Genomic DNA, 25,037 nt, shown 5'->3' with positions numbered 1-25,037 from the left:
TTTAGCCTTTTTGACTCCTGTGACCTTGAATGAAGGTCAAGGTCATTCAATTGAACAAACTTGGTAGCCCTTTACCGCAGAATGCTACAGACCCAATATCAACTCCCTGGGACTCTTGGTTATTGAGAAGAAGTTGTTTAAAAATGTTAGCCTTTTTGACTCCAGTAACCTTGAATGAAGGTCAAGGTCATCCATTTGAACAAACTTGGTAGCCCTTTACCGCAGCATGCTACAGACCCAATATCAACTCCCTGCGACTCTTGGTTATTGAGAAGAAGTCGTTTAAAGATTTAAGCCTTTTTGGCCCCTGTGACCTTGAATGAAGGTCAAGGTCATTCATTTGAACAAACTAGGTAGCCCTTCACCCACCATGCTACAGACCCAATATCAACTCCCTGGTACTGTTGGTTATTGAGAAGAAGCCGTTTAAAGATTTTAGCCTTTTTGACCCCTGTGACCTTGAATGAATGTCAAGGTCATTCATTTGAACAAACTTGGTAGCCCTTCACCCCAGCATGCTACAGACCCAATATCAACTCCCTGGGACTCTTGGTTATTGAGAAGAAGTCGTTAAAAGATTTTAGCCTTTTTGACTCCTGTGACCTTGAATGAAGGTCAAGGTCATTCATTTGAACAAACTTGGGAGCCCTTCATCCCAGCATGCTACAGGCCAAATATTAGGTCTCTGGGACTCTTGGTTATTGAGAAGAAGTCGTTTAAAGATTTTAGCCTTTTCGACTCCTGTGACCTTGAATGAAGGTCAAGGTCATTCATTTGAACATACTTGGGAGCCCTTCACCCTAGCATGCTGCAGGCCAAATATTAGGTCTCTGGAACTGTTGGTTATTGAGAAGAAGTCGTTTAAAGATTTTAGCCTTTTCGACCCCTGTGACCTTGAATGAAGGTCAAGGTCATTCATTTGAATAAACTTGGGAGCCCTTCACCCTAGCATGCTGCAGGCCAAATATTAGGTCTCTGGAACTGTTGGTTATTGAGAAGAAGTCGTTTAAAGATTTTAGCATATTTGACCCCTGTGACCTTGAATGAAAGTCAAGGTCATTCATTTGAACAAACTTGGTAGCCCTTCACCCCAGCATGCTACAGACCCAATATCAACTCCCTGGGACTCTTGGTTATTGAGAAGAAGTCGTTTAAAGATTTTAGCCTTTTTGACCCCTGTGACCTTGAATGAAGGTCAACATTATTCATTTGAACAAACTTGGTAGCCCTTCACCCCAGCATGCTACAGGCCCAATATTAGGTCTCTGGGCCTTTTGGTTATTGAGAAGAAGTTGCTTGAATGGAAAAGTTGACGCCGGACGGACGGACGGACGACGGACGGACGACGGACGCTGCGCCACGGCATAAGCTCACTTGCCCTTCGGGCAGGTGAGCTAAAAATTAAGGGCTAAATAATGAACCCAGAGCTATGCAAGCACTATACTGACTAAGATCGGATAGAGCAAACTCGTGAACCAAACCCAGATAAAATTTATGAAAATTTGTAAAAAAAAAAAAAAGATTGCTCTACTGATAAAAAATGTGAATATTACGATTATCATATTTTCAACTAGAAACACATTTGATATGAAAAAAAAAACCTGATGAAAACAATGCATCAAAGGGCCAAAGACCCTGAGGTCATATAATAAGAAATTTAAAATTAGATTTTATAGTCAGACAGTTACATTTGTATCAGATGAAATGTCTTAATCTGGTTATTCCTATTCTATATATATTCAAGAAAACATGTATAACATATTTATCTGCTGACAACTTTCCAATAGCTGAGTATAATAATTTCCCTATTTCTTTAATGCTTGTGGAAGATTATTGATATACTCCTGAATCAGTAAAGCTGCTTGTAAACTTTGAAAAAAATCAACTGAACGACAAATCGGTCTATTAACAGAACATGTTGTACAACCAAAGATAAAATCCAAGGTGTACACAGCCTAAGTTGTTTTTTTAATTTTATTTATACTATATGATGTTAATTAGGCCTAGCAAACATCTATTTTATGACCCCTAGTAACATATTTTAACTCCGATAGAAAATTGCGGTTGCGTTGTCCGGCGAGACATATCTAGTTGTGACGCCAGTCACAGATCATAATCATTAGATTCTTTTCAAATAAACAAATAATAACCTTATTTATTAAAATCCTTATGAAAAACGGCAATGTAGTTTGTTACAATTTGCCTTCAATTCCTGGTGATATTTCTTGTGTATTCTAGCGACATACAAATGAATATGAAACTGCGAACGGTCGTTGGTTTAGTTACATTAGACATAACCGCCATTTTGGCCGATTAGTGATGAGTCACGTGACAGCTGAAGTTATCTCGTGGAATGAGACATGTGGATAGTTTCTCTGTGAATGCATGTAAATTTGCACAACGATCAAACTGATTTTTTTTTACTTTCGTTTTCAAGGCAGGATCAAGACAGAACTACGTACTCCTACAACAAAATTGCATATACTGATGAGGAAAATGTTTATATTTATAGTCTAAAATAGTTTAGAACACCGAACATTCATATTTTAAATAATTGCAGTAAACACGGTTTAAATCAGTTAAATCGTGTCAATAATTGCTATCAAAATAGGAACTATATTAGGCTGAGGATGTATATCATTTGTATGACAGAAAAGAGGAATTGTTAGCCGGAAGCATAAGTGTCGCTAACAACATTATCCCACCACGACTATAATGGCAGGTGCCAAAGGCATCCTGACGTTAAATACATCAGGTTTTTCAAGGACTTTTACTGTTTTTTAAGTGTTTTTAAAGGATAAATGTCATTTTCAAGTGTTTTTAAAGAAACTCATCAAATTTAAGTGTTTTTGCTTGTGTGACCCCCCCGAGTCATGTGTGGCAGTGTTTTAACACATATTTATACTCATTACATAATAGTGACTGTATTTCTCAGGCTCTGGTAGGAAGGTTTATTTCATCAGAGTATCCATACCCAAAGAAAAATAGACAATTGTAGTAGAATTTAAGAGAGAAATAAATTCAATGGCTACCTTTGATGTCTGTGCTTCCTCCACGAGTCGGACAATTTGAGACAGTGTTGTGTCGGATCCAACGTGTGTCGCTGTAATCAGCAACATTCCATTCTGGTTGATAGCCCCACCAATCACCGACGATCCTACAACCAACAATTTGTGATTATTCAAATATATCTGCCCAATCACTGACGATCTTACAACTGACCCTTAGTGATTACAAATATACCCGCCCAATCACTGACGATCTTACAATTGACCCTTAGTGATTACAAATATACCCGCCTAATCACTGACGATCTTACAACTGACCCTTAGTGATTACAAATATACCCGACCAATCACTGACGATCCTACAACCAACACTTAATGATTACAAATATACCCTGCCAATCACTGACGATCTTACAACTGACCCTTAGTGATTACAAATATACCCGACCAATCACCGACGATCTTACAACTGACCCTTAGTGATTACAAATATACCCGCCCAATCACCGACGATCTTACAACTGACCCTTAGTGATTACAAATATACCCGACCAATCACCGACGATCTTACAACTGACCCTTAGTGATTACAAATACACCCGCCCAATCACCGACGATCTTACAACCAACACTTAATGATTACAAATATACCCGACCAATCACTGACGATCTTACAACTGACCCTTAGTGATTACAAATATACCCGCCCAATCACCGACGATCTTACAACTGACCCTTAGTGATTACAAATATACCCGACCAATCACCGACGATCTTACAACTGACCCTTAGTGATTACAAATATACCCGACCAATCACTGACAACCTTACAACCATCCCTTAGTGATTACAAATATACTGGCCAATCACTGACGATCTTACAACCATCCCTTAGTGATTACAAACATACCCAACCATCAATTGACTACGGGTCACATCATCACTCCAAAACACCAGAGGCCCAGAGGCTGGATTTGACCAAAAGTCAAAACAAGTTCATGTTCAATTTGATAATAACTTTATTTGCTGATGTCAAACAATGCTATATATATGGTTATGGGGAACAGATCTCAACTGTGTGTTTTACATCATGACTGTGTTTATCTCTTTATGCCAAACAATGCTATATGTATATGGTTATGAGGTGGGGATCTCAATGGATTCAAAAATATAACCAAGAAACTAAATCCCCTGGGGTGGGAAAAGACCCCAGGGCCTATTTTTACATCACGATTCTGTTCTGTTTATCTCTTTATTCCCAACAATGCCCAAAAAATATGAGTGATAACCATTGCTTAGTTCCAGAGAATTAATTGTTCATAGCAAAATAGGCAAATAGATTGTTTTTTACCCCGCCCCTCAGCCTCCCTGGTAAGGGATGCTACATTTCAAATATGAGTGATATCTGTTGCTTAGTTACAGAGAAGAAGTCATTTATAAAAAAATTAGCCAAATTGACCACTTTTTGCCCCACCATTTGTTAAATATTGAATCTCCACCCCATAACAGTGCTACCAGTCAAATTTTGTTTAATTTCCGATCAGCGGTTATGAAGAAGTCAATTGTTGACAGACGACGATTGATGAATGCCGGACAACGGACGTCACTGTATAGCATGAGCTGACCTTGGTCTTTCAGCCCAGGTGAGCTAATAAATTAAAGTCTCCAATAAAATTAGACATTGTTAAGTGATTCCTAGATTGAGACTGCATATCAAGAACTCAAAACAAGAAATTTTAGAATCTTCAATGTTGATTTTGTACCTGCTGCTTTGATAACAGGCATGGACTCTCCCGTGATTAGGGACTCGTCACAAGTGGAACTTCCCTCCAACACCTTACCATCCACTGGAATCTTCCCTCCGGGTAAAACCTGGTAAAACACAGACATAATATACTGGAATCTTCCCTCCGGGTAAAACCTGGTAAAACACAGACATAATATACTGAAATCTTCTCTCCGGGTAAAACAGAGACATAATATACTGGAATCTTTTCTCCGGGTAAAACCTGGTAAAACACAGACATAACATACTGGAATCTTCTCTCCGGGTAAAACCCGGTAACAAATAAACATAATATACTTGAATAGTTACCTATAACATGGATCACTGGTGAAATAGTCACCTATAACATGGATCACTGGTAAAATAGTCACCTATAACATGGATCACTGGTGAAATAGCCACAATAACATTGATCACAGGTGAAATAGTCACCTATAACATGGATCACTGGTGAAATAGTCACCTATAACATGGATCACTGGTGAAATAGTCACCTATAACATGGATCACTGGTGAAATAGTCACCTATAACATGGATCACTGGTGAAATAGCCACCTATAACATGGATCACTGGTGAAATAGTCACCTATAACATGGATCACTGGTGAAATAGCCACCTATAACATGGATCACTGGTGAAATAGTCACCTATAACATGGATCACTGGTGAAATAGTCACCTATAACATGGATCACTGGTGAAATAGCCACCTATAACATGGATCACTGGTGAAATAGTCACCTATAACATGGATCACTGGTGAAATAGTCACCTATAACATGGATCACTGGTGAAATAGTCACCTATAACATGGATCACTAGTGAAATAGTCACCTATAACATGGATCACTAGTGAAATAGTCACCTATAACATGGATCACTGGTGAAATAGTCACATATAACATGGATCACTGGTGAAATAGTCACCTATAACATGGATCACTGGTGAAATAGCCACCTATAACATTGATCACAGGTGAAATAGTCACCTATAACATGGATCACTGGTGAAATAGCCACCGATAACATGGATCACAGGTGAAATAGTCACCTATAACATGGATCACTGGTGAAATAGTCACCTATAACATGGATCACAGGTGAAATAGTCACCTATAACATGGATCACTGGTGAAATAGCCACCTATAACATGGATCAATGGTGAAATAGTCACCTATAACATGGATCACTGGTGAAATAGCCACCTATAACATGGATCACTGGTGAAATAGCCACATATAACATGGATCACTGGTGAAATAGTCACCTATAACATGGATCACTGGTGAAATAGCCACCTATAACATGGATCACTGGTGAAATAGTCACCTATAACACGGATCAGTATGACTTTTCTACCTTGAGGATGTCTCCTCTCTGTACCAGGTCCACACTTATTGTCTTTTCGTTGATGATGTTGCCTTCCTTGTCTAACTCGGCTAAACAAGCCTCCACAGCCTGGAGCGACATCAGTTTGGCCAAGGCTTCCGATGTCTTACCCTATATAACACACAAAGGGCGGTCTGAAAATATCTAAACTTGATATAAACATAGAAAGGGCCTACAAATATCTAAACTTGATATAAACATGGTTAGGGCCTACAAATATCTACACCAAATATAAACATGGTTCGGGCCTACAAATATCTATACCAAATATAAACATGGTTCAGGCCTACAAATATCTACACCAAATATAAACATGGTTCGGACCTAAAAATATCTACACCAGATATAAACATGGTTAGGGCCTACAAATATCTACACCAAATATAAACATGGTTAGGGCCTATAAATATTCACACTTGATATAAACATGGTTAGGGCCTACAAATATCAACACCAGATATAAACATGGTTAGGGCCTACAAATATCTACACCAAATATAAACATGGTTAGGGCCTATAAATATTCAAACTTGATATAAACATGGCTAGGGCCTACAAATATCTACACAATATATAAACATGGTTAGGGCCTACAAATATCTACACCAGATATAAACATGGTTAGGGCCTACAAATATCTGGGTCTATAGGTAACTAAACATATACAGAACTAATATCTGGGTCTACATGTTACTATACATAGATCTAAGAACAGAGACAAAAAGACGGAGTGCGTGTCTTTGTACCTTTGCGACATGCTCCAGCCATCTTCCGAGGGAGATAAAGACCATCAACATAGGAGTAGTCTCAAAAAACGTCACCGGTGACACTTCCTCTTGTAAAATCATCGCAGCCACGACTACAGAGATGGAGTAAACATAGGATATAGTGGTTGCCAGGACAACCAATACATCCATGTTAGCCGCTCTATGCTTAAGTGCCTTGAATGCCTGTATGTAAAAGATCCTGCCTCCAAAGAACTGGACAGGCGTGGCCAGAATAAACATAAGGAGGTTGTCGAGTGAGAGTCCGGCCGTCAACATGATGTGATTACCCATCATCGAGTGTTGAGGAAGGGGTGTCGTTGTCATATTATCGGACATGTTGAAATCACTGTGCTCTTCCTCAGGTGGCATGGAAAACATGAAGTACATCATTATCACCATTGACGGAACTCCGAATATCAGCGACCAGAAAAAAGATGTCCGCCATCTGTGAAATTAACAGAAACTATTTACCATACACAGAATAAAATGACATATTGTAAACACATAAAAAACATTTTGTTATACATTAGAATTCCTTGAGAATGATCCGATGTTTCAACAATAATTAATAAATATATCATATAAAATTACCTCTATTTCCCCTATTGGGCCCCGCCCCTTTGGCCCCTTGGGGGTCAGTCACCATTTATGCAAAATCTGTTCCCCTTCTGCCAAGAATGTTTCTGGCCAAATTTGGTCAAAATCCAATAAGAACTTTTTGAGTAGTAGCGATTTGAAGCAAATGTTGACGGACGACGGACGGACGGACGACAGACGACGGACGACGGACGGACGACGGACGCTGCGCCATGACATAAGCTCACCGGACCTTCGGTCCAGGTGAGCTAAAAAACTATTCATTTCCTTAATTACTTGTTCCATATCTATTTACTAAATGCTTTATATATTTATTGATTATTTATCTATTTATTGTCATGGTTGTCAGTCATCACAGACTGGAAAACTTTGCAGGTATTTAAATTCGCAGACATTAGTGCTGCAACGGTAATCTGTGGTACGGCATATCGCGGTACGGCACGGTTCGGTTCACAGTATTTTTATCTCGCATCATGGTACGCTCACGATTCAGGCCGTTTCTGATTTTCAGTGCGGTAATTTGTATGGCTCATTTAAATTATATATATAGGAACTTTTCTGGATCCCTGTAGCTGAAACAGGTGGTTTGAATTAATGTAAAATCATTTAAGAATCAAAATTGTCGAGACGAAGTCTTCCCGATCTACTGTCAGGAATCCTGCATTTTGATTGGCTGATGACGACTCACAGATCTAGGTTATTTCCTAACCTGAATAATGTTTCTCGCTACTTCATTAAAGGCGTAATTTTGCTACAGATCGTACGGCGTACACCAATCATGTTTATCATGCTTAAATGTTCACTCATCAATAACGGGCCGTTTTCATTTTTGCGGTACAAAAGGTTGGACCAGTGTTGTTAGTTTATGAAATAAAGACAGACCTGGTGATTTTATATTACTTTGAGACGAGCCTTGACAAAGACTTCTTAGACATGTATTAACATTTGCAAGTCCGTTAAGATAGGCCTAAAGTTACTATCAGTATTATGTTTGAAATATTACATTTGAATACTGGCGGATCGGTTTGTCCTCATAAACGAACAGGCCCAGATCAATTGGAAATTGAGTAGAATTCTAATTGAAAACAAAATAATTCAAGATTTAAATTAGATAATTTAAGAAGAAAACAATTAATCTTTGTAAAACATATAATATTAGCCCAATGTGTCAATGGTCAAAATGCCGAATTGATAATAACAGACTTATATACTAATAGTATATAGGTCTCTGATAATAATAAGCATGTCAAAACTTCTAAGAGTCATTTTTTTTTAATTAAACTTTATTAACATTTTTTATAATTGCAGCTGTAATGTGATGGCTAAATTTGTACAAATAAGTAACCTTGATTAGTGAATTCGTGATAGTACCACTAGATTTATGTTTGTATCCCTCCAATTTTCAGACAGGATAAATTAACTAATGGGGCACTCTGTAAATGTACCGTGATATGTATCGTACCGTGAGACAAGTATCGCAATATGTATCATATCGTGAGGGAAGCGTATCATTGCAGCACTAGCGAATATAACCTTGAACGCGAATATAGCAAAATTAAACCCCCCGTGAATAAAAGCAACTATGTATACAGCTATGGTGTGGGCTTTTAAGATAAAACAAAGAAACAAAGTCCAGACTCCCTCAGGGTATGAAAAGACCCCAGGGTTGTTTTTACAACATGATTGTGCTTAAAATGACAAAGTCCCTTGGGGTTGGGAAAGACCCTTGGGCTTATTTTTACATCAGGTTTGAGTTTATCTCTTGATGTCCAGCAATGGAATTATGGGGTGGTGATCTAAATGGTATCAAAGATATATCAAAGAAACTAAGCCTCTTGGGGTGGGGAAAGACCCCAGGGCCCATTTTAATTACAGGGTTGTGTTTATCTCTTTATGTTTAATTCTTCAAGTTCATAAAAACATGAACTGTAACCCAGGTCAGCATCAAACAGACAAATAATGCTTACTTCTTGATTTCGTGTCGATGATCATATCTTGATGCACTCTTATCGTCATCTGTGTACAAGTCAGCCTCAAATCCCAGCTCCTGTTAAAACATTAAATCCCAGCTCCTATTAAAATACTCAAACATTACATGGGACAAACATCTAACTCTCAGTCTCAAATCCCAGCTCTTAACAAAACATCAAATCCCAGCTCTTAACAAAACATCAAATCTCAGCTCTTAACAAAACATCAAATCCCAGCTCTTAACAAAACATCAAATCTCAGCTCTTAACAAAACATCAATTCCCAGCTCCTATTTAAATACTCAAACATTACATGGGACAAACATCTAACTCTCAGCCTCAAATCCCAGCTCTTAACAAAACATCAAATCCCAGCTCCTATTAAAATACTCAAACATTACATGGGACAAACATCTAACTCTCAGTCTCAAATCCCAGCTCTTAACAAAACATCAAATCCCAGCTCTTAACAAAACATCAAATCTCAGCTCTTAACAAAACATCAAATCCCAGCTCTTAACAAAACATCAAATCTCAGCTCTTAACAAAACATCAATTCCCAGCTCCTATTTAAATACTCAAACATTACATGGGACAAACATCTAACTCTCAGCCTCAAATCCCAGCTCCTATTAAAATACTCAAACATTACAGGGGACACACATCAAATCCCAGCTCCTGTTAAAACATCAAATCCCAGCTCCTGTTAAAACATCAAATCCCAGCTCCTGTTAAAACATCAAATCCCAGCTCCTATTAAAACATCAAATCCCAGCTCCCATTGAAACATCAAATCCCAGCTCCTATTAAAACATCAAATCCCAGCTCCCATTGAAACATCAAATCCCAGCTCCTATTAAAACATCAAATCCCAGCTCCTGTTAAAACATCAAATCCCAGCTCCCATTGAAACATCAAATCCCAGCTCCCATTGAAACATCAAATCCCAGCTCCCATTGAAACATCAAATCCCAGCTCCTATTAAAACATCAAATCCCAGCTCCTATTAAAACATCAAATCCCAGCTCCTGTTAAAATGTCAAATCCCAGCTCCTGTTAAAATGTCAAATCCCAGCTCCTATTAAAATATCAAATCCCAGCTCCTGTTAAAATGTCAAATCCAAGCTCCTATTAAAATACTCAAATATTACAGGGGATACACATCAAATCCCAGCTCCTATTAAAATGTCAAATCCCAGCTCCTATATTAAAACATCAAATCCAAGCTCTAAACAAAACATCCATTCCCAGCTCCTGTTAAAACATCAAATCCCAGCTCCTGTTAAAATACTCAAACATTACAGGGGACACATATCAAACTCCTATTTATGTAGAAATACTCAAACATTGCATTGAGTAAAATATCATTAAACTGTCCAAACTTACCACGTATCGAGTAAAATATCACTATACTGTCCAAATCTGTGACGCTGACATTCAGATGACATTACACTGACAGTCCTTACTTACTGAGAGGATATTGTGACACCTTACCCTGATAATATCGATGACCTGTCTCGCTCCAGTGACTTCAGGGTCATATTCAAATCTTCCTTTACATGTGGCCAAAGCTACGGAAGCTGCTATTATTCCTGGTTTCCTCATCAGTGACGACTCAATCAGGTGTACACACGAGGAACATGTCATACCATTAATCTGGTGAAATAATATCACCATTAAACTCTCGTCAGGACTTATACAAACGATGAACATGTCATACCATTTATCTGGGGAAATAATATTACCATTAAACTCTCGTCAGGACTTACACGATGAACATGTCATACCATTAATCTGGGAAATAATATCACCATTAAACTCTCGTCAGGACTTACACGATGAACATGTCATACCATTTATCTGGGGAAATAATATCACCATTAAACTCTCGTCAGGACTTACACGAGGAACATGTCATACCATTTATCTAGGGAAATAATATCACCATTAAACTCTCGTCAGGACTTACACGATGAACATGTCATACCATTAATCTGGGGAAATAATATCACCATTAAACTCTCGTCAGGACTTACACGATGAACATGTCATACCATTAATCTGGGAAATAATATCACCATTAAACTCTCGTCAGGACTTAAACAAACGATGAACATGTCATACCATTTATCTGGGGAAATAATATCACCATTAAACTCTCGTCAGGACTTAAACAAACGATGAACATGTCATACCATTTATCTGGGGAAATAATATCACCATTAAACTCTCGTCAGGACTTATACAAACGATGAACATGTCATACCATTAATCTGGGGAAATAATATCACCATTAAACTCTCGTCAGAACTTACACGAGGAACATGTCATACCATTAATCTGGAGAAATAATATCACCATTAAACTCTCGTCAGAACTTACACGAGGAACATGTCATACCATTTATCTGGAGAAATAATATCACCATTAAACTCTCGTCAGGACTTATACAAACGAGGAACATGTCATACCATTTATCTGGGGAAATAATATCACCATTAAACTCTCGTCAGGACTTAAACAAACGATGAACATGTCATACCATTTATCTGGAGAAATAATATCACCATTAAACTCTCGTCAGGACTTATACAAACGATGAACATGTCATACCATTTATCTGGAGAAATAATATCACCATTAAACTCTCGTCAGGACTTATACGATGAACATGTCATACCATTAATCTGGAGAAATAATATCACCATTAAACTCTCGTCAGGACTTACACGAGGAACATGTCATACCATTTATCTGGAGAAATAATATCACCATTAAACTCTCGTCAGGACTTATACAAACGATGAACATGTCATACCATTTATCTGGGGAAATAATATCACCATTAAACTCTCGTCAGGACTTAACAAACGATGAACATGTCATACCATTTATCTGGGGAAATAATATCACCATTAAACTCTCGTCAGGACTTATACAAACGATGAACATGTCATACCATTTATCTGGAGAAATAATATCACCATTAAACTCTCGTCAGGACTTACACGAGGAACATGTCATACCATTAATCTGGTGAAATAAAATCACCATTAAACTCTCGTCAGGACTTATACAAACGATGAACATGTCATACCATTTATCTGGAGAAATAATATCACCATTAAACTCTCGTCAGGACTTATACAAACGATGAACATGTCATACCATTTATCTGGAGAAATAATATCACCATTAAACTCTCGTCAGGACTTATACAAACGATGAACATGTCATACCATTTATCTGGAGAAATAATATCACCATTAAACTCTCGTCAGGACTTACACGAGGAACATGTCATACCATTTATCTGGGGAAATAATATCACCATTAAACTCTCGTCAGAACTTATACAAACGATGAACATGTCATACCATTTATCTGGGGAAATAATATCACCATTAAACTCTCGTCAGGACTTATACAAACGATGAACATGTCATACCATTTATCTGGGGAAATAATATCACCATTAAACTCTCGTCAGGACTTACACGAGGAACATGTCATACCATTTATCTGGGGAAATAATATCACCATTAAACTCTCGTCAGGACTTATACAAACGATGAACATGTCATACCATTATCTGGGGAAATAATATCACCATTAAACTCTCGTCAGGACTTATACAAACGATGAACATGTCATACCATTAATCTGGGGAAATAATATCACCATTAAACTCTCGTCAGGACTTACACGAGGAACATGTCATACCATTTATCTGGAGAAATAATATCACCATTAAACTCTCGTCAGGACTTACACGATGAACATGTCATACCATTTATCTGGGGAAATAATATCACCATTAAACTCTCGTCAGGACTTATACAAACGATGAACATGTCATACCATTAATCTGGAGAAATAATATCACCATTAAACTCTCGTCAGGACTTATACAAACGATGAACATGTCATACCATTAATCTGGGGAAATAATATCACCATTAAACTCTCGTCAGGACTTACACGAGGAACATGTCATACCATTAATCTGGAGAAATAATATCACCATTAAACTCTCGTCAGGACTTACACGATGAACATGTCATACCATTTATCTGGAGAAATAATATCACCATTAAACTCTCGTCAGGACTTATACAAACGATGAACATGTCATACCATTTATCTGGAGAAATAATATCACCATTAAACTCTCGTCAGGACTTACACGATGAACATGTCATACCATTTATCTGGGGAAATAATATCACCATTAAACTCTCGTCAGGACTTATACAAACGATGAACATGTCATACCATTTATCTGGGGAAATAATATCACCATTAAACTCTCGTCAGGACTTACACGAGGAACATGTCATACCATTAATCTGGAGAAATAATATCACCATTAAACTCTCGTCAGAACTTACACGAGGAACATGTCATACCATTAATCTGGGGAAATAATATCACCATTAAACTCTCGTCACGACTTATACAAACGATGAACATGTCATACCATTTATCTGGAGAAATAATATCACCATTAAACTCTCGTCAGGACTTATACAAACGATGAACATGTCATACCATTTATCTGGAGAAATAATATCACCATTAAACTCTCGTCAGGACTTATACAAACGATGAACATGTCATACCATTTATCTGGAGAAATAATATCACCATTAAACTCTCGTCAGGACTTACACGAGGAACATGTCATACCATTTATCTGGAGAAATAATATCACCATTAAACTCTCGTCAGGACTTATACAAACGATGAACATGTCATACCATTTATCTGGAGAAATAATATCACCATTAAACTCTCGTCAGGACTTATACAAACGATGAACATGTCATACCATTTATCTGGAGAAATAATATCACCATTAAACTCTCGTCAGAACTTATACAAACGATGAACATGTCATACCATTTATCTGGGGAAATAATATCACCATTAAACTCTCGTCACGACTTATACAAACGATGAACATGTCATACCATTTATCTGGAGAAATAATATCACCATTAAACTCTCGTCAGGACTTAAACAAACGATGAACATGTCATACCATTAATCTGGGGAAATAATATCACCATTAAACTCTCGTCACGACTTATACAAACGATGAACATGTCATACCATTTATCTGGAGAAATAATATCACCATTAAACTCTCGTCAGGACTTAAACAAACGATGAACATGTCATACCATTTATCTGGGGAAATAATATCACCATTAAACTCTCGTCAGGACTTATACAAACGATGAACATGTCATACCATTAATCTGGGGAAATAATATCACCATTAAACTCTCGTCAGGACTTACACGAGGAACATGTCATACCATTAATCTGGGGAAATAATATCACCATTAAACTCTCGTCAGAACTTATACAAACGATGAACATGTCATACCATTTATCTGGGGAAATAATATCACCATTAAACTCTCGTCAGGACTTACACGATGAACATGTCATACCATTAATCTGGGGAAATAATATCACCATTAAACTCTCGTCAGAACTTATACAAACGATGAACATGTCATACCATTTATCTGGGGAAATAATATCACCATTAAACTCTCGTCAGGACTTACACGATGAACATGTCATACCATTAATCTGGAGAAATAATATCACCATTAAACTCTCGTCAGAACTTACACGAGGAACATGTCATACCATTTATCTGGGGAAATAATATCACCATTAAACTCTCGTCAGAACTTACACGAGGAACATGTCATACCATTTATCTAGGGAAATAATATCACCATTAAACTCTCGTCAGGACTTACACGATGAACATGTCATACCATTTATCTGGGAGATATAAATATATTGTGTCAGCCCCATTATTTGTATAAATTTGAATCCCAGCCTCCTTGGGATGAAACCACTGAAATAGCAATGCCATACATTGCTTAGTTCCAGAGAAGTCCTTGGTATCAATATTGCAATATGGACCCATTTTGGGCACACCCCTAAGGCCCCTACGGGGTCAGTCCCACCTTTTGTACAATTTTGAATCTCTAACTAATAAGGATGCTTCCAATCACATATGAGCCATTTACATAGCTAAGTATCAGAGAAGTCGTTTATATATCTGTAGCCAAATTGACCCCTTTAAGACCCATCCCTCAGCCCCCTGGGGGTCAGCTGGACCATTTATAGTTTTTTTTAATCCCAACCCCTAGGAATGCTACCAGTCCAATATGAATGATATTCAGCGCTTCGTTCCAGAAAATTGTTTATAGCAATTTAGCCGAATTACCCCTTTTGGCCCTGCCACTCACGTGTAATTTCGAATCCCCACCCCATAACAATGCTACTAAACAAATATGAGGGATATGTATTGGTTAGTTCCAGGGAAGAAGTCTTTTATATCAATTTCAGTCAAGCCCTACCATATGTACAATTTTCTATCCCCACCCCATAAGGATTTAACCTGTCAAACTCCCTCTATTTAAACATGATACCTGCTGTGTATACATAAACAAGCCACAGCCCGGTGTTCTGATTGATAAGGACCCGACATGGTTGACAATAGTAGGCACTGCATGGACGTCATATAATATGATACATTAGTAACAGCTTAACATGATTTGGAAGGAGAAACTTTTTTTAAATGTGAGATTTTGTCTCATGTCGCTTGAGAGAAATCTTCATGGGAGAAAGTTTTTAAAATCGTGAGTCTCCCATCGAGAGGTGACAACCCTGTTAACATGATATAAATTTTCAAATTGATTTCTTTTACAAAAACAAGGTTGACAAAGTTGATGACAATTTTGTGACATCTTACCAGCAGCTCCACAATCCCCTGTCCTGCTGTCTCATTCTCCAGCACCGTGGCATTAAAGCCAAAGTTGGTGATAGCGTTGGCGATTTGTGACGGGAGGATGTAGGCGGGATCATACTTCACCTCCGCCTTCTGGGCCATCAGGGCTACCAACACTGCTTTAATACCTACACAGATACCAACAAAGATCTCGTCAAACACAGATACCTACACACCTTTAATACCTACACAGATACCAACAAAGATCTCGTCAAACACAGATACCAACACACCTTTAATACCTACACAGATACCTACACAGCTTTAATACCTACACAGATACCTACACAGCTTTAATACCTACACAGATACCAACACTGCTTTAATACCTACACAGATACCTACACACCTTTAATACCTACACAGATACCAACACACCTTTAATACCTACACAGATACCAACAAAGATCTCGTCAAACACAGATACCAACACACCTTTAATACCTACACAGATACCTACACAGCTTTAATACCTACACAGATACCAACAAAGATCTCGTCAAACACAGATACCAACACACCTTTAATACCTACACAGATACCTACACAGCTTTAATACCTACACAGATACCAACACAGATCTCGTCAAACACAGATACCAACACACCTTTAATACCTACACAGATACCTACACAGCTTTAATACCTACACAGATACCAACAAAGATCTCGTCAAACACAGATACCAACACACCTTTAATACCTACACAGATACCAACAAAGATCTCGTCAAACACAGATACCTACACAGCTTTAATACCTACACAGATACCTACACAGCTTTAATACCTACACAGATACCAACGCACCTTTAATACCTACACAGATACCAACACACCTTTAATACCTACACAGATACCTACACAGCTTTAATACCTACACAGATACCTACACAGCTTTAATACCTACACAGATACCAACACACCTTTAATACCTACACAGATACCAACGCACCTTTAATACCTACACAGATACCTACACACCTTTAATACCTACACAGATACGAACAAAGATCTCGTCAAACACAGATACCAACACACCTTTAATACCTACACAGATACGAACAAAGATCTCGTCAAACACAGATACCAACACACCTTTAATACCTACACAGATACCAACACACCTTTAATACCTACACAGATACCAACACACCTTTAATACCTACACAGATACCAACAAAGATCTCGTCAATAAAAATACCAACAGAGATCTCGTCAATAAAATTACGAACAGAGATCTCGTCAAACAAAAAACGGGTAAATGACCTGAGCAAGTATTAGTTGTTATTTGAAAATTCAGAAAATCTAGACATCAAAATGACTGATATACTTTTATATTACTGATAAAATCTGGAGCAGCAACATAAACTATTGCTGAAATGTGTTTGACAGTTAATGAGGTGTTGTTGAGATGTGAGTGTTAATAATGTGTTGTTGAGATGTGTTTGAATGTTAATGAGGTGTTGTTGAGATGTGTTTGAGTGTTAATGAGGTGTTGTTGAGATGTATTTGAGTGTTAATGAGGTGTTGTTGAGATGTGTGTGAGTGTTGATGAGGTGTTGTTGAGATGTATGTGAGTGTTAAAGAGGTGTTGTTGAGATGTGTTTGAGTGTTAATGAAGTGTTGTTGAGATGTGTTTGACTGTTAATGAGGTGTTGTTGAGATGTATTTGACTGTTAATGAGGTGTTGTTGAGATGTATTTGAGTGTTAATGAGGTGTTGTTGAGATGTGTTTGAGTGTTAATGAGGTGTTGTTGAGATGTGTGTGAGTGCTAATGAGGTGTTGTTGAGATGTGTTTGACTGTTAATGAGGTGTTGTTGAGATGTATTTGAGTGTTAATGAGGTGTTGTTGAGATGTGTGTGAGTGTTAATGAAGTGTTGTTGAGATGTGTTTGAGTGTTAATGAGGTGTTGTTGAGATGTATTTGAGTGTTAATGAGGTGTTGTTGAGATGTGTTTGACTGTAAATGAGGTGTTGTTGAGATGTATGTGAGTGTTAATGAGGTGTTGTTGAGATGTGTTTGACTGTTAATGAGGTGTTGTTGAGATGTATTTGAGTGTTAATGAGGTGTTGTTGAGATGTGTTTGACTGTTAATGAGGTGTTGTTGAGATGTATGTGAGTGTTAATGAGGTGTTGTTGAGATGTGTTTGACTGTTAATGAGGTGTTGTTGAGATGTGTTTGAGTGTTAATGAAGTGTTGTTGAGATGTGTTTGAGTGTTAATGAAGTGTTGTTGAGATGTGTTTGAGTGTTAATGAGGTGTTGTTGAGATGTGTGTGACTGTTAATGAGGTGTTGTTGAGATGTGTTTGAGTGTTAATGAGGTGTTGCTGAGATATGTTTGAGTGTTAATGAAGTGTTGTTGAGATGTGTTTGACAGTTAATGAGGTGTTGTTGAGATGTGTTTGAGTGTTAATGAGGTGTTGTTGAGATGTGTTTGAGTGTTAATGAAGTGTTGTTGAGATGTATGTGAGTGTTAATGAGGTGTTGTTGAGATATGTTTGACAGTTAATGAGGTGTTGTTGAGATGTGTTGGACTGTTAATGAGGTGTTGTTGAGATGTATGTGAGTGTTAATGAAGTGTTGTTGAGATATGTTTGACAGTTAATGAGGTGTTGTTGAGATGTATGTGAGTGTTAATGAAGTGTTGTTGAGATATGTTTGACAGTTAATGAGGTGTTGTTGAGATGTGTTTGACTGTTAATGAGGTGTTGTTGAGATGTGTTTGAGTGTTAATGATGTGTTGTTGAGATATGTTTGAGTGTTAATGAGGTGTTGTTTAGATGTGTTTGAGTGTTAATGAAGTGTTGTTGAGATGTGTTTGAGTGTTAATGAGGTGTTGTTGAGATGTGTTTGAGTGTTAATGATGTGTTGTTGAGATATGATTGAGTGTTAATGAGGTGTTGTTTAGATATGTTTGACTGTTAATGAGGTGTTGTTGAGATGTGTGTGAGTGTTAATGAAGTGTTGTTGAGATGTATGTGAGTGTTAATGAGGTGTTGTTGAGATGTGTTTGAGTGTTAATGAGGCGTTGTTGAGATGTGTTTGAGTGTTAATGAGGTGTTGTTGAGATGTGTGTGAGTGTTAATGAGGTGTTGTTGAGATGTGTGTGAGTGTTAATGAGGTGTTGTTGAGATGTGTTTGAGTGTTAATGAGGTGTTGTTGAGATATGTTTGAGTGTTAATGAGGTGTTGTTGAGATGTGTTTGACTGTTAATGAGGTGTTGTTGAGATGTGTTTGACTGTTAATGAGGTGTTGTTGAGATGTGTTTGACTATTAATGAGCTGTTGTTTAGATGTATTTACTACCTTCCATTTTCCCCAGGTTTTTCTCTATTGTGTTGACACAGGAAGCACATGTCATTCCTGTCACACGTAGAAAACATTTCTCATTCTCGGTGTCTTCGTCCGTCTTTCCGCCACGTTTGTAGTAGACAGTACTCTTCCCTACTCTCACCGATTCCTGTGTATCCTGGGGGATTTCTGATACAGCACTCAAGGATTTGGTAACTGTCACCTCAGGGACCTTGTTGGGGTCTCGGGGACTCCCTAATAACAGATAATCAGACACAATCATTGATCTAGGGGACCTTGTTGGGGTCTCGGGGACTCCCTAATAACAGATAATCAGACACAATCATTGATCTAGGGGACCTTGTTGGGGTCTCGGGGACTCCCTAATAACAGATAATCAGACACAATCATTGATCTAGGGGACCTTGTTGGGGTCTCGGGGACTCTCTTATAACAGATAATCAGACAGGAACTCCCTAATAAGAGATAATCAGACACAATAAATGATCTGGGAGCTGTCTGACAGCTCCACAGCAGTACAAGTAATTGAGTATCAATATTGAGAGTACCAGCTAGGGCATACATACATCATGGGCCTTTATCGCTCACCTGGCATTCAGAAGAGGGTTTAAGGTGAAACATCTTTTACTGTAATGACCTTAGATTATATTTTAGGTCAATCATTTGAATATCAATATTCCTGGTTGTCAGCCATTTATCTCAGCATATATATCACTGGCAAAATTTCATCACTCAAGGTCAACATGCTACAGGCCTAATATTAGGTGCCTGGGCCTATTGAATATTGGGAAGACATTGTTTAAAGATTTTAGCACATTTGATCCAAGTGGCAATGAAGTTCAAATTTCATCCTTTGAACAAACTTTGTAGTCCTTTACTCAACCATGCTACAAGCCTAATATCAAGTCTCTGGGCATCCTGGTTTTTGAGAAGAAGTTTTTAAAAGATTTTAAGTCTATTTATATAACCCTTGTGACCTTGAATGTAGGTCAACATCGATCAATCATTTGAACAAACTTGGTAGTCCTACATCCCAGCATGCTACAAGCTGAGTATCAGGTTCCTGGGCCTCTTGATTATTGAAAAAATTGTTAAAAATATTTAGCATATTTGACTCCTGTAACCTTGGATGCAAGTCAAGGTCATTCATTTGAACAAACTTGGTAGCTCTCTACCCCAGCATGCTACAGGCCCAATGTAAGGTCTCTGGGTCTCTTCATTATAGAGAAGAAATTGTATGAAGATTTCAACATATTTGATCCTTTGACCTTTAATGTAGGTCAAGGTCATCCATTTGAACAAAGTTATAGCCACCCTTCATCCCAGCATGCTATAAGCTCAATAGGCCTCTTGGTTATTGAGAAGAAGTTATTTCAAGGGAAAAATTAACACTAGACAGGCAGACGACAGACATCGCACCCCGCTGCTAACTTGGCCTACAGACAAGTGAGCTGACAATACATCCTTGTAACAAGTAAATGTAAAGGTTGAAGCACCCAGCTTTCATTTTATAGGAAATGTTAGAAAGTATACCTGGGAGAAAGGCATCAAATCCCATGTCCTCAATAACATCACACAAGGTCTGTGGCGTGGCTCTGTTGGGGTAGTACTCGACCTTTCCTGTCTGGTCAGCTAGCGACACCTTTATCGTCTTTACCGCGGAATTCTTACTCAATGTTTCCTCAATTGTCTTTACACAGGAGTTACAAGTCATCCCACGAATGTTGATGATGGTGGTGGCGATGTCAGCTCCAACACCACCGTCGTCATCTTCCACTTTCAGCACCTTTGCATCGAAGCCCATATCATCAATCATGTCAGCTACCTTGTCAGCGCTGGTCATCCCCGGGTCAAACTCGACAAGGCCGATCTCTTTATCCAACAACACCTTTATGCTCACTATTCCAGGTTTAACTGCAATGTTACCTTCAATGTTTTTCACGCACGAGTTACACGTCATGCCTTTGATTACGATAGTACAATTGCTCGTCCCTCCTGATTTGCCTCGGTTAGCAAGCATATCAAACTCGGCCTCCAATGAAGATTCCTTCCTCCTGGGAAGCGATGCCTCAAACCCCATGTTGTCTATATGGCTGGCCAGAGTGAGCGGGTTGGTCATCTTAGGATCGTAGATAATGAACGCTTCTTTGTCAGCCAGAGAAACTTTGATGTCCTTGACCCCAGCCTGCTTGGAGATGTTTGTTTCGATGTTCTTGACACATGACTGGCAGGTCATGCCCTCTACTTGTATCCTAGCAACCAAGTCGCCTGCTGTATCCAAGCATGCCTCAAAGCCCATATCATCAATGATGGCTGCTATCCTGTCTCCCGATATCACCGAGGGGTCAAAACACACCTTACCCTGACTCTTATCTAAATAGACTGATATTGAGTCTACCCCATCAATGTCCTTCACACGACCTTCAATGTTCTTAACACAGGACATGCAGGTCATTCCTTTAATGTTAATAAGGGCTGCTTCAGTCTCCCTGGTGTTTTGGTCAGTGCTGGCTGGCTGTACAGACTTGACCTTTGAAGGGAAGCCCATATTTTCGATGTTCTCGGCCAGGATCGGTGGGGACGTCTCTGTCGGACTGTATTTAATGGTCGCCTCTTTATTCTCCAGTATCACCTGTAACATTATTATGTTATCATATAGTTAACCTTGTCAGACAAACCTGTAACATTATTATGTTATCATATAGTTAACCTTGTCAGACAAACCTGTAACATTATAATGTTATCATATAGTTAACCTGGTCAGACAAACCTGTAACATTATAATGTTATCATATAGTTAACCTTGTCAGACAAACCTGTAACATTATAATGTTATCATATAGTTAACCTTGTCAGACAAACCTGTAACATTATAATGTTATCATATAGTTAACCTTGTCAGACAAACCTGTAACATTATAATGTTATCATATAGTTAACCTTGTCAGACAAACCTGTAACATTATAATGTTATCATATAGTTAACCTTGTCAGACAAACCTGTAACATTATAATGTTATCATATAGTTAACCTTGTCAGGCAAAGTTTATCTCCTGACTCGCATGTCAACATTGACTCAAGTTAACTCCTGGCTTGCAGATTAACATTGACTCAAGTTAGCTCTCGACTCACATGTCAACATTGACTGAAGTCAACTCTTGGCTCGCAGATTATGATTGACTCAAGTTAACTCCTGACTAAAAGGTTAACATTGACTCAAGTACCATTGACTCACATATTAATATTGACTCAAGTTAACTCCTGACTCACATGTTAACATTAACTCAAGTTAACTCCCGACTCACTGGTTAACATTGACTCAAGTTAACTCATGACTCACAGATTAACATTGACTTCAGTTAACTCTAGACTCACAGGTTAACAAAGACTCAAGTTAACTCTTCAATCACAGATTAACATTGAGTAAAGTTAACTCCTCACTCGCAGGTTAACATTGACTTAATGTAACTCCTGACTCACACATTAACACTTGATTCACAGATTAACCACAAATCCTATTGAGTTAATCAACAACTCACAAGTTAATATTTGGCTCATAGTTAAACCCTTGACTTACATTTTAAACTTTGAATCAAAAGTTTGGCTCACAGTTTAACCAGTGACTCAAAGCTGAACATTTGAGTTTACCTTGAGGCTATGTGTGTCAGTAAACTAAGACTCAAACTAAGACTCAGCATTAAAACTCAGGCAGGTTTTATATGTATTTAACTGTATCTACAGCTGTTCAATTCTCTTACCATTATCAGTACAAATATTTTAAACAATAGTTTTCAGAGGTTTTAATTTGGCATATTGCTGCTGTTCTTGGTGCTATACAAGTAAAATTCTATATTAGTTTACATCTCTGTATTTCACACATAGAATATATCTATAACTTTCCAAAGTACCACGACGACATACGACAACATATTTTGTTGAAATCTGTAGTAATGAAGCAGTCAAATGATATTGAGATTTGAAAGGCTAGATGACTGAGATGTACAATCTCCCAATCTAGTCTGCCCAACAAATGTCCTGATAGCCACATTTAATATTACAAGTGGATATTAAGCAGGGTTTCAAATTAACTCTTAAATTTTTAAATTACAGGAAATGCTAGTTAAAATTTTGTCTACTCACAAATTTTTGCTAGTATATATATGTTTCCCCGACAATCTGTTCATATACATGATACATAAGCATAAATAGTGAAAATATGAGTGGAAAAGGGTACCAACATTAGAAATTATGATTTAATGATGAATGAGTTAGGGTTACCCTAATCCTTACCCTAACCCTAACTCCCTAACCAATAAGTGGTGTGATTCCTGGTTTTTCTCTACTTTACTTTGTGTTAGAATTAATGAAAACACAGTAACCAGGAACAGATATATATATATATATATATTATGTGTAACAGAAAAACAGGTGATCAGGTTGACATGTGGGCTGTGTCACATGACACAAAACATAACTCTGTTCCATTCTAATTCTACCTGTGTGAAATATTAAATTTAACTCGGTGCAATCCCAGCTGAACTATACACATGACTGACTCATTATTATTATGGTAATACAAAATCAAGCAAGAGAGATCTAGGGATCTTCGCACCCACCATTGAATTATCAAATTATCTTCCAATATACTGATCTACAAATAATAAAATATTATAGGTATTCATCATCCCCAATGAAATGTTCTCATCAAAACTACGGGTAACTGTGGAGGCCAGTTCTCTAGGTTACTGTGGAGGCCAGGTCTCAGGGTTACTGTGGAGGCCAGGTCTCCGGGTTACTGAGGAGCCCAGGTCTCCGGGTTACTGTGGAGGCCAGGTCTCCGGGTTACTGTGGAGGCCAGGTCTCCGGGTTACTGAGGAGGCCAGGTCTCCGGGTTACTGTGGAGGCCAGGTCTCCGGGTTACTGTGGAGGCCAGGTCTCCGGGTTACTGTGGAGGCCAGGTCTCCGGGTTACTGTGGAGGCCAGGTCTCCGGGTTACTGTGGAAACCAGGTAACATTAATTAAGAATGCCTCAGGCAATGTTACCTCGACTTTCTCTGTTTACCAGACTGACAACAGTTGTAAGATGTACTGTATCTATTGTTGATACATCTGTGGTGACATGACGCTCCGTCACTGAGCCGGATATCCTGAAACCTACCTCACTTTTATTTGACCTTTAAACAGAGCTATTTAATACACAGATGATATCTAACAGTGTCTTCAGTAATAACAAATATATTTCACTCATGGGTCTAATATTTTGATATTTCGTGTGAGTAAAGAATATTAAAATATTAAATTAATAAGTGAAATGAATTTAGTATTATTTAGAAGATACTGTTGGATATTCTGTTTATTATATTTAATACCAAAATCTAA

General features: G+C 38.0%; 1 protein-coding gene across 2 annotated transcripts in view; it reads right to left on the bottom strand.

The window, feature by feature from the left end:
* LOC117329900 (copper-transporting ATPase 1-like) overlaps positions 1-25,037 on the bottom strand; it is a 52,610-nt gene that overhangs the window by 17,577 nt on the left and 9,996 nt on the right. For both annotated transcript variants that reach the window (XM_033888119.1, XM_033888120.1), the window contains 9 exons: positions 21,191-22,289; positions 19,652-19,891; positions 16,307-16,470; positions 11,014-11,175; positions 9,517-9,596; positions 6,932-7,397; positions 6,156-6,296; positions 4,772-4,880; positions 3,033-3,157 (listed from right to left, as the gene is read on the bottom strand). In XM_033888119.1, coding sequence (XP_033744010.1) covers positions 3,033-3,157; positions 4,772-4,880; positions 6,156-6,296; positions 6,932-7,397; positions 9,517-9,596; positions 11,014-11,175; positions 16,307-16,470; positions 19,652-19,891; positions 21,191-22,289 — 2,586 coding nt within the window. The remainder of the gene's footprint in view (positions 1-3,032; positions 3,158-4,771; positions 4,881-6,155; positions 6,297-6,931; positions 7,398-9,516; positions 9,597-11,013; positions 11,176-16,306; positions 16,471-19,651; positions 19,892-21,190; positions 22,290-25,037) is intronic.

Source organism: Pecten maximus, chromosome 6, assembly GCF_902652985.1.
Source record: "Pecten maximus chromosome 6, xPecMax1.1, whole genome shotgun sequence".
In the NCBI taxonomy this organism is placed as follows: domain Eukaryota; kingdom Metazoa; phylum Mollusca; class Bivalvia; order Pectinida; family Pectinidae; genus Pecten; species Pecten maximus.
Note: the sequence above shows the minus strand (reverse complement) of the source record. Positions and strands in the feature narration are given on the sequence as shown.